The sequence below is a fragment of the Tursiops truncatus genome, chromosome 17 (genome assembly GCF_011762595.2).
Source record: "Tursiops truncatus isolate mTurTru1 chromosome 17, mTurTru1.mat.Y, whole genome shotgun sequence".
Classification (NCBI taxonomy): Eukaryota; Metazoa; Chordata; class Mammalia; order Artiodactyla; family Delphinidae; genus Tursiops; species Tursiops truncatus.
In genome coordinates this window covers 68,545,369-68,557,379 of record NC_047050.1, presented here as the reverse complement: position 1 = coordinate 68,557,379, position 12,011 = coordinate 68,545,369, and the positions used below count along the sequence as shown (strand labels likewise).

Here is a 12,011-nt window from a genome sequence, read left to right as displayed (position 1 = left end):
TCTGCAAAATGGCGATATGATCAATGGGATCTTCTTTAAAGTGCTGTCATGATAATTGAATGAGACCATCCGCATAAAGCATGTAGCCTATTGCTCACCTTGCACTAGATATTACTCATTATTACTCAATTTGTTACACTAGATTTTGACCATTTCCTGAATCAACCAAAGCCTTACAGATTGAAAAGTAATAATATTTTTCAATTCAGTTCCTCTGTATCAGCAGGGCCTTGATTCCAGGACCCCCCTACCCCTCGTAGATACCAAAATCCACAGACACTCAAATCCCTTATATACAATGACATAGTATTTGCATATAATCTACACACATCCTCTCCTATACTTCAAATAATCTCTAATTTACTTGTAATACCTAGTACAATATAAATGCTATGTTGATAGTTGCAAATGCAGTGTAAGTACTTTGCAGATAGTTGGCGGTGACTGGAAAGTTCAAGTTTTGATTTGGGGAACTTCCTGGAGTTTTTTTTTCACGAATATTTTTGATTTGTGGTTGGCTGAATCTGATGTGGAACCCCTGGATACAGAGGGCTGACTATAATCAAAATTCTGATCTAAGCTCTCAAAGGAAGCATTTGTAATTTGTTCCAAGTGGCATGGTCTTTTTAATTGGTATTAATCCCATTTATAGTTGGCTCAGTTACTGTCTTCAGGCATTTCCTGCCCAAAGACACTGATCTAGGAGCCAGGAGATGTGGCTTATCGTCTGAACTTTGCCACCAACCACCTGATTGACTTTGATCAGCTCTTTCCCCTATCTGATTCTCAAGTTCCTCATTTGTAACATATACAGTTGCCAAGTCCTCTTACAGACCAAGGACTCAATGAATTATAAGGGCCCAGTGGTCATTTCCAAGGACAGCTTTCCTAAAGGTCGCTGGAGAAGGGAGAATTCCACCCATTGATGGAAGATCTTTTAGGAAGAAAGGGAAAGAATAAGGGCAAAGTCTTTTCCTAAAACAAAAGACTGCACACGAGATTATAATTCCCCTTTGAAGAATCTTTTCTAACTTGATGGACCAATCAGTCAGCAATGCTTTGGGGGACCCTACTGAGTACAAGGTATAATTTTGTACAGAGAAATAGAAGATAGCATTCTAGAAAGCAACACTGTGGTTGAAAAGTAGGCTTCAAAAAGGTAACAAGTATAGCAAAAAAAAATGTATAATTAATTGATTATAGTAAACACTTATGTAAGGTTACCATCTGCTATAAGCATTGCTCTAAGCACTTTGCATATATTAACTCATTTCATCCTCCCAGCAACCCATACGAGATAGTTTTTATTATTATCCCCTTTTTCTGGATGAGGCAACTGTGGCACAGAAAACCTAGTAAATTTGTCCAAGGTACATAGCTAGGAAGTGTTGAAGCTGGTATTCACATCCGGGTAGTCCAGCTCTAGATGAGTCCATGCTCACCACTAAGGTAGAAAAGAATATGTGGCACCACGTGAGGACAGAGCAGAGACCAGATAAAGAGTCTGCCTATGGCAGGAAGGAGAATACGTGTAACTTAATGAAGCTGTGAACCAGAGTGATCAGATCTTCGTAAGTCAAGAGGAAGTGAAATGAATTATCACTCAATCTCATCCTGAGCCAGTTAGGAACGTTCTTTCCATAGTTCTGTCTCCTTACATTTCCAAAGTACACTCCATTATGAAACCCAGTATTTTATATTTGATTGGTTTCATCTTCACAAATATTCCTTTCTGTGACTGTGCTAGGCACTGGAGTTCAAACCTGAAAATAGGAGAATTTATTATTAAATTCTAGCATAATAAAATACAGTAAAATGAAAGAGCACTGCAAAACCTGTGCATTGTATTCATTCCCCCGATTGATAGTTAAGAAAAGTGAGGTTAAAAGGAATTGGCTTTGCTCACAGTGAAACACTGACAGAGTGGAAGATCTGGGGGTACAGCAGATACTTTGTCACCAACCAGCTTGACTTCTGAAGGAAATGAACAACATGAAACCAGATGCAACTTTAGTCTGGACAAATGATGATTATGTGACTTTTTTTTTTTTTTTCTTGCTGTACGCGGACCTCTCACTGTTGTGGCCTCTCCCGTTGTGGAGCACAGGCTCCGGACGCGCAGGCTCAGCGGCCATGGCTCACGGGCCCAGCCGCCCCACGGCATGTGGGATCTTCCCGGGCTGGGGCACGAACCAGCGTCCCCTGCATCGGCAGGCGGACTCTCAACCACTGCGCCACCAGGGGAGCCCGACTTTTTTTTTTTTTTAAGTCATCAGTTAAAACATTCAGGAAAGGAGTCAGGACTCAGGCTTGGGATCGATAGGGAAAAAAACCTCCCCACAGTGAGAATGAGCCCAAAATGGGAAGGAATCCTTTTGCAAAGGAATGAGCTCTTAGGCGCTAGGAGGATTCAAGTTGAGGGTGTTTGAAACCCTAGGATGCCCTGCCGCAGTTCGGAGAAGAGAACCCCACTGCCACCAGCAAAGCAGAAAAGGTCACATCTATGATAATCAGCAGGCATTTGAGCAGCCCTCAGGGATGTTACGGAAAGGATAGGCAACGGTCCATCATGACTCCAAGATGCTGTGATGATGGAAGTGGTGAGGATGATAAAGATGAAGATGATGAAAAGCAGCAAGAGAGAGATTCGGTACATGAAAAATTATTATTGTTGTTCTTAAAATCTTATTATTGGGCTTCCCTGGTGGCGCAGTGGTTGAGAGCCAGCCTGCCGATGCAGGGGACACGGGTTCGTGCCCCGGTCCGGGAAGATCCCACATGCCGCGGAGCGGCTGGGCCCGTGAGCCATGGCCGCTGAGCCTGCGCTTCCGGAGCCTGTGCTCCGCAACGGGAGAGGCCACAACGGTGAGAGGCCCGCGTATCGCAAAAAAAAAAAAAAAAAATCTCATTATTAAATCTAAATAACCAAGCTGCTTTGAAAGCAGACAGCCAACAAAGAATAATTAGATCTTGTGCAATCGGTTGTTAGAAGGAATTCAGACATTTATCTTTCTTTGAATTAACTGCTTTGTGGCTCCTTCATTTATCTTCAGGCTGGTATGTGTGGGTCTCTCTGGTGGTGCCCTGTTCTTAGGTAGGGCTCTTTGAAAACTATCAGTAACATGGATTTTCTGTAGCTTTATCAGGAGTGAAGATGGTGGCTACAGTGATTGTTCAGGGGCTTGTTCCCCTCTAGATATGGAGCAGGTTGTCAGCAAACAGGCTGAAGCCTCCACACCAGGGAGCAGAAAAAGCATTGCCCTATGACAGCAATGAATGTGCAGTTTCTGAGCAGCATTGTGCTTCCCCCATGGATCTCACCAGCTACCTGTCATTGCCACTGTCCAAATCACAGCCATGACATCGATCAGTGAGTTCAGTCTAAAACCCAGACCACGCCAAGAAATAGGCAAGAGAATAACAATCATGTAACCATTGACTATGACTCCCATATCAACAAGTTGGACTAATTTTGTTTCACTGACCTGACCAAATCTTCTCTTGGTATTAGGGACATAGACCCGGAGATGCTGGGATAGCTCTGTTTACTGGCTTCCTTTATAAAATAACCGTGAAATTCAAATCAGGGATCATATAGTTCCAAAGCCATGCTTCGCTTTCTGTTCTCACCCCCCAAAATGCTCTGTGCTGTGTGATCTATGGCAAGTTACTAGACCTCTCTGGCATTAAAGTAAAAAGAAGGACTTGGTTTAGGTTAATTTTAAGATCTTTTTCAGCTTTAAAAGTCCTTTCTTCTTCTGAAGGAATTGAATTATGTCTCAGTGACTGGAAGATGGTTCAGGAAACTAGGCAGGACTAAGGCAAGTATACGCACATTCAGTGCTGACCTTCCAGAAGCTTCTAAGGCTGGACAACAAAATTACTGAGTTCTCTGGATAATCAAAACAAAGTTAGCAGCATTCCCCGGGGCCACCTCGAGCAGACAACAGAAGGGCAGTCAAGCACATTGGTCGATCAGTTTGGGTTTCTCTTGTGCAAAATGAAACAGCTGCCCTTGCTGGAAATTTCTTTGGCTGTTTTCTATTCTAAGATTCCATGAATTTATTTTTTCAGTAGTTTTTATGAGAAGAGAGGCAGACTCTCTGGTCAAAAATTTCCCTGTGTCCACAAGAGCAAGATCCTTAAATGACTTAACGTTTACTCATGAAGAACGTCAATGTGAATTTGATTTGCTGTGTATATGGTTGTGTGCTCTTCTGTTTTGTTAAAATGATGTTATTTGGGAGGAAGGAGGAGAACTGGCTTATAAGTTTATGCAAAGTCCCTCTCACGTTCCCCTTTACTGTGAAGGGAATCGTATTCACCCCTGGGCTCTCACTGGAAGGTTGGTGGGAGGGATGGAGAAAATGCTCCGTGAAGGTTATATTAAGATATGGATGCCTCTTAATTTTAAAAATATACACATTTAAATGCCTTGTCTCTTCTTGATGTTTATCCCCAACTCCAAACACTAGTAAAACTTCACTCTTCCAAGTGCCCAACTCTACTGCGAAGTAATTCATTCTCCTTTTCTTTTTTTTCATTACAGTATTCTCAAATGAGGGACGAAGTATTCAAATCAAACCTGGTCTGTGCGTTTATCGTTCTTCTATTTATCACGGCAATACAAAGTTTGCTTCCTTCTTCAAGGTAAATATGAAGGGACTAAGTTATCAGATGAAATGTCTTTGTGAGTTGATGGGCCCTCACCTGGAGCTAGCCGCTGACCTTTTCAAGGGATCAGAATTTACCATAACGGGATCCAGGATTCATAGCAAAATATTTGACAGTATCAGAGTCTGTTCTGGTTGTCTTATGCTGCATAGTAATCTCATTACTCTACCAAGACAAGGGCTTTTTCCCAATCTTAATAAAAACAACCACCAAAATCAACGTAGGCCTCCCTTTTATTTGACATTGCACCCATGAATGCAGAAAGTAAGTATAAGTCCCTCCATCCCCATTAACTTGTCCCTTTGTTAATTACCTCTTTGTTGTTCATAGATACAGGATCATAGCTTCCAGGGTCAGCAGAATTGGCACTCTAATAATACTACAAACAAATATATGTGGCCAGTCCCTGATCCAAATTCTTTATATATAGTACACACCTAAATCTCATGGCAACCCCATGAGGTAGGTCATTATCCTCACTTGAAAGAGGAGAGAACTGAGGCCCAGAGTAATGAAATAAGTTGCTCAAGGTCTCACAGCTGAAAAATGTTACAGCCTGGATTCAAAATCAGGAAGTCTAGCTCCACAGCCTGGACTCTTAAGACTCTATTAGACACAGACTTTTATTATACAGGTTGTAGGTGCCAGAGCCAGCATTTAAGTCTAGTTCTGGATTAGTCCAATGACCATGTTTTTTCCTCTCTCCTGCACTGTAAGGTAACCCTTGCCTCTTTTCTCGGATATATTCCCTTCTCCCTAAACTAACCAGGAATTTCCCCCTTTCGTGTGGTTAAAAAATAACGTCAACAAATATTAGTTAAATGTCTAATACAGGCAAAGCAACTTGCTAGCCCTCGAGGATGGTATAATTTTTCCAGAGGAAGTCTGCATCTTCTAAGATATAATTTAGTGGGAGAGAGAGAGACGTTAATAATGGCTTCCAGTTACTGAGCATTTATTATATGCCAGGAAAGTGCTAAATCCTTTGCACAGATTGTCTCAATAAAGCCTCAAAAATAACCAGTAAGTAAGGCAGCATTCTAATCCCCATCTATATAGTGACTGAGCTGGGATTTGAACACAGAGACAGTCTGTGCTTTTAATTACTTAACTGCTTTGTGCCAAAATCAGTGATTCATTCTGCCTAGGTGGTTTAAAGAAAGTTGGCACAAGGGGTGATGCTTTGAGCTGAGTAGGATGAGGGAGAAAGAGTGGAAGAGTGTCCGCAGCTTAGGAAACAGTGCAGGCAAAAGCACAGAGATGTGAACAACCTCGTGTTTGTAGCACGGTGAGTAAATGGAAGACTTAAGGGTCAAGCATTTGTGCAAGGATGTGGTGGGTGCCATGGCTGAAAAGGGAGATGACCTGCAGGAGGGCAGCGTCCACATGCTCTGGTAAGGAATTTAGAATTGAATCTGGGAGCAGGAAGGAGACCCTGAAGGTTTTTGAGGAAGGTTGTAACATGATTCTGTGAAGGAAAGACGTTCAGGTTAACTAACAGTCAGGGAATGGCAATGCTTGACCTTTTCCAGATTGGCAGGGGTGTAAGGGGAAAAGGGATTCAGGGAAGATGGTGGTAGAAGTAGTCCATTTCTGAATTTCTCAGAATTCCCACATATCTGAGCAACTGCATAAAACCAAAAACCTCAAGGACCATATTTACAACAAAAATAGGTGATGTGGTAAACCCATACATTTAAAAATGGGAATGACAATCTCCCAAGAGCCCCAAGATGGGGTGTGATATCAACATCCGTGTGGGAGGAATTGGAAAGAAACAAGTAGGCATCTGTCATATCTGGGAGGAAAAGAGCCCCAGTATCGCCAACAGATACTCACTGGGAAGGGCCATGGGCCAAACTGCAAAAGCAGTTGAAAGTGGGAGGGGGTTTGCCCAATCCAACGTCAGGTGAGTGCAAAGGTCTGCAGTTAAGGTCCAAAGAGCTAGAATTGTCAGACACTATGAACTCCCAAAACTGACCAGTCAAATCTCCCTCCCAGGATAGGACCCTGGAAGGAACTGTATGAATAGGATCAAAATTACTCACAATAGGGCTTCCCTGGTGGCGCAGTGGTTGAGAGTCCGCCTGCCGATGCAGGGGACACGGGTTCGTGCCCCGGTCCGGGAAGATCCCACATGCCGCAGAGCGGCTGGGCCCGTGAGCCATGGCCGCTGAGCCTGTGCATCCGGAGCCTGTGCTCCGCAACGGGAGAGGCCACAACAGTGAGAGGCCCGCGTACCACACACACAAAAATAATTACTCACGATAGGGTTATAATGAAGAAGGGAGGGTCCAAGTAAAAGTGGAAAGGGAATCTAGCCATCATGTTTTGAATACTATGTGAAAACAACTAAAGAAGTCTCTGTGGAGTTAAAAAATAAACTATCCCAAAAACACCTCTTTATAAATGTTCAACCAAGTTAATTTTACACAAAAATTAGCAACAAAATGTATTGATGACAATCCCATAGTAAGCTATTATAAGAAAAACAAGAATTAAAAGTAGATTAATATCCTGATAGGCAATGAAAGCACTCCAAAAGGACATGCCTACAGCATACAACAAAACATTAACCTACTATTTCAAAAAGAACTGAAACCCTTAATGTGACTTAAGACATCAAATGACAGCCTAAATCAGAATTAGAAAAAACTTAGCGATTTGGGAAGAGTGTTCAAAAAGGAAATAAAAATAAAAGAAAGATACATTTCAGAAATGAAGACTTAATACAAGGGAACATAGGGCACATGAACATAGCACATAATGCCTTAAGAGAAATAGAAGGTGGAAAGGAAGAATATTTTAAAGTCGAAAAGGAGATTTAAAGAATTGACAAAGCCCCATGCCCCACACCTGCTCCCCACACCAACAACCCAGTATATTATTTGCGGGCTGTGGCTGAAAGAATTGCAAGGCCCAGATTCTTTCTCAGTATTTAGGGGAGTTTGGTTCAAACACAAGGAAACAAGAAGAATCTGGAGTCACTGGTACATACAGGTACTGCAAACACCAAGCATAGCCCAACCTCTAGCCATAAATCCTCACAGTAAAGGTGTATTCACCTCAGTTTCTATTACCTGATACAATATAACCAGATTTCAACAGAAAATTACAAGTTGTGTCAAAAGGGAAGAAGAGACAAAGCAATCATCAGAACTAGACTACTCAAGTTATGACACAGCTGTTGAAATTATCAGAAAGAGAATTTGAAATAACTATTATTACCATATCAAGCATCCCAACGGGAAAAGTAGACACCATGCAAGAAAAGATGGGCAATATATTCCAACCCAATAGTTGGAAACTCTAAGGAAAAGTCAAAAAGAAATGCTAGAACTCAAAAACACCATAATAGAAATAACGAATGCCTTTGATGGGCACATCAGTAGATTCAACAACGCCAAGGAAAGAATCAGTGAGTTTGCATATAGGTCAATAGAAACTTCCCAAATTGAAATGCAAAAAGAAAAATGAAATTAAAAAAAATTAAAAATCACAGCATTCAAGAACTCTGGGACAATTCCCAAAGGTGTAACTTACGCGTAATTGGAATACCAGAAGGAGATAAAAGGAGAGCTGAGCAGAAAACATCTTTGAAGTAATAATGGCTGAAGACTTTCTAAAATTAATGACAGACACCAAAGCACAGAACCAGGAACCTCAGGGAACACTAGGCAGGATAAATACAATAAATAAATAACCAAACAAATAAATAACACACTTAAGTATGTCATATTCAAATTGCAGAAAACCAAAGACAAAGTCTTAATGGAAGACACAGTGCAGGGCCGTGTGGGGAGGGGGTTACTACTTACCTATAGAGGAAGAGGAAGAATTACACGGTGCTTCTCATCAGAAACTGTGCAAGCAAGAAGAGAACGGAGCTGGAGCCACCAACCTAGAAGTCAAAAGCAAAAGAAAAATGAAGACTTTATCAGACAAATAAAAATGGCGTTTCCAGATGACCTTCCCTGCAAGAAATGTTAAAAAAAAATAGTTCTTCAAACAGAAGGAAAATGATGTAGATCAGGAACTTGCTCTACGCAGAGAAAGGAAGAGTATCAGAGAAGGAATAACGAAGTTAAATAAAATGGTTTTTTCATATTCTTAATTGATCTAAAAGATAACTGTTTAAAGTAACAATAACGATGTATTTAGTGGTTATACATATGGATGAGTGAAATGAATGACAGCAGTGTCAATAAGGCATGTGAGGGAGGAATTGGGGATGCTTTGTTTTCAGGTACCCCCATTACGCATGAAGTGCTACAGTATAATTTGAAGGTAGACCTAGATTAATTTCAAAAGCGTATTGTAAACTCTAGGGCAAACACTAAAAAAATTTTAAAACAAATAAAATTGATATGCTAAGAAAGGAAACAAAATGGAATCATATGAAATGCTCAGTTAAAATCAGAGAGCATGGGCTTCCCTGGTGGCACAGTGGTTGAGAGTCCGCCTGCCGATGCAGGGGACACGGGTTCGTGCCCCGGTCCGGGAAGATCCCATATGCCGCGGAGCGGCTGGGCCCGTGAGCCATGGCCGCTGAGCCTGCGCGTCCGGAGCCTGTGCTCCGCAACAGGAGGGGGCACAACAGTGAGAGGCCCGCGTACCGCAAAAAAAAAAAAAAAAAGTCAGAGAGCATGCAAAGGGAAGGAGGATATTATTTGGGGAGTGAGGAGGAAAAGGATCATTGCATAGACGAAGCCCAGGAGATGTTTTTAGGGTAGTGAAACTATTCAGGATGACATTGTAATGGTCATGATACTATGACCATGCATTTGTAAAATCCCATAGAACTTTACAGCACAAAGAATGAAAACCTTAATGTATACAAATGTTTTAAAATTGTTTACGAGTTCAGGGAAACCCATGATGAAATCAGACTGCGATAAAAGAACATAACTGTATTAAAAATGTGAAACAACCTCACCAAAGGGGGTGGGGAGAAAAGGTGGTTCCTAAGTAGCTTTGGAGATGCGTGGACTCTTGAGGACTAAACGCAGAAAGAACTGTGCAGTAGCGCCGTGCGTTAGCTGATAAAGGTGTTTCTCATGGAGCTATGTGTGAACAACCTGAACCACAGTATATGTGCGCTATAATTGAACAGTTAAGTAAATGGATGGAAGACTGTGGGCGTCAAGTTTCTCACTGTTGACGGAGAAGGTTACAGATAAGCAAGGAGAAAACGCTAGAATGATCCCTATGATAAAGGATTAGAGTTGGAGACATTAGTATGAATTTGTTTAGCTCACTGTAGTTATAGTTAGATATAGGCTGTCTGTATAAACACAGATATGTTTATCGATACAGATTAGAATACACATATGTGTGTCCTTGCTCTGTCAGCAGAGGACGCCCAGGAGCAATGACGCCTCAGTAGTAACACCACATCAAGCAATGAGCACAGCCCTGATCTTGATTTCTAATATCCATATCCAATATAAGGAACCAGGGCTCCTTGGGGAGCTGGCTGATTCTAAGTCTGGGCTAGTAAGTATACAGGAGGAGCCTGGAACATCATTTAGGGCCAGAAAAGAAGGAAATATTAAAACATACACACACATGGAAGTATGTCAAAGGGACACAGGGAAAGCTCCCTGGAAGCAGAGCTGGAACAACTTGAGCAAGAAAATAAATAAAGTAGTATTGGATTATAACCCAAAATATAAAATAAATATCCGTAGGTTCACTGACGTAAATAAATGGTTGAATGAATAAATAAAAGGTGAAGACCAGACAAATTTCCCATGGGGAAAAATCCAAGGAATTTATGTAGATGCTCTGTGCTCAGTGAGGTGGAACTGAAGCCCCCCTCCTCAAGTATGGCTATGCTGAAGGTGACTTCCACAGCGTGGATGGCGGGGTATACGGAGAATCCCGGTACACACTGCCTCAGCCAGCTGATAATGGTTCACGTCAACAGTGATGTCATGTTGATGAGCTGTGATGAGAATGGCATGAGCTCTGTGGTCTTCCTCCCCAAAATCCATAACCTCATCACGAGGAGACATCAGACACATCCCAACTGAAAGACGTTCTACAGCATATCTAACCAGTACTCCTCAAAACGGTCAAGGTCATTTAAAACAAAGGAAGTCAGAAAGAGAAAAACAAATACCCTATGCTAACACATATATATGGAATCTAAAAAAAAATGGTTCTGAAGAACCTAGGGGCAGGACAGGAATAAAGATGCAGACTTAGAGAATTGACTTGAGGACACGAGGAGAGGGAAGGGTAAGCTGGGATGAAGTGAGAGTGGCATGGACATATATACACTACCAAATGTAAAATAGATAGCTAGTGGGAAGCCGCATAGCCCAGGGAGAGCAGCTTCGTGCTTTGTGACCACCTAGAGGGGTGGGATAGGGAGGGTGGGAGGGAGACTCAAGAGGGAGGGGATATGGGGATATATGTATATGTATAGCTGATTCACTTTGTTATACAGCAGAAACAAACACACCATTGTAAAGCAATTATACTCCAATAAAGATGTTAAAAAATAAAGTAAAACAAAGGAAGTCTGAGAAACTTTCACAGCAAGAAGAACTTAAGACATGAGAACTAGAAGGAAGATGGTATCCTGGATTGGAGATATAAATATGGGAAATCCTAGAAAGAATTTCCAACGCAGTCTAAGTATATGTGAGCATAACTAGGGGCCAGATTGTGGTCCGGAAGTAACATATCACAGTTGGTTTTTTTGTTTTTTTAATTTTGGAGATATGTTTGATTCTACGGCTGGGACAGGAAATGTGCAAGATAGGCCTGGAACCTCTTGTCCTACTAGAATGCGAAGAAGCCATCATGCTTCTTAGTTACCTCTAAAGGACTCAGAAACTGCATTGAGGAAGCTTCCATTGTCCAAAGATGGAATAATTTTAGCCCCAGTGTGGATCATTGTTAAAACAGTCGATCAAAAACCAGCAAATATTTTAAACTTTATGAGTTTATAATGACATTTTTAAGGGTTGATAACCTTTGGTGGATGATAGGGAACTGATCTGTTGTATTGCAAACTAGTGAAAAAAGGGAAAGAAACAATTTTTTTTCCTGTCTTTCCTGCATGAACTGCAAGATCAGGTGAGTGGAAACATCATAAAATCATTCAAGCTAATACAATTTAAAGAAATTATAGAATTAAAATATCACCATTTTCCAACTCTCAATGAATTAATGGATCTAGGAGTTAACAGCACAAAAAGGAAAGACAAATGTATCTTCTGATGGAAGAACACAAGTCTGTAGTCTTATCAAAGGGGCCAAACCTGTGTGACCAGGAATCCAGTTCCCAATTTGCAGGACTCACAGGGGACAGAAGATATTGCATG

General features: G+C 41.4%; 1 protein-coding gene across 1 annotated transcript in view; it reads left to right on the top strand.

The window, feature by feature from the left end:
* The window catches only part of ADCY8 (adenylate cyclase 8), a 217,733-nt gene that overhangs the window by 137,028 nt on the left and 68,694 nt on the right, over window positions 1-12,011 (top strand). Inside the window, exon 9 of the mRNA XM_019931940.3 lies at window positions 4,550-4,650. Within this exon, the coding sequence (XP_019787499.1) occupies window positions 4,550-4,650 (101 nt within the window). The remainder of the gene's footprint in view (window positions 1-4,549; window positions 4,651-12,011) is intronic.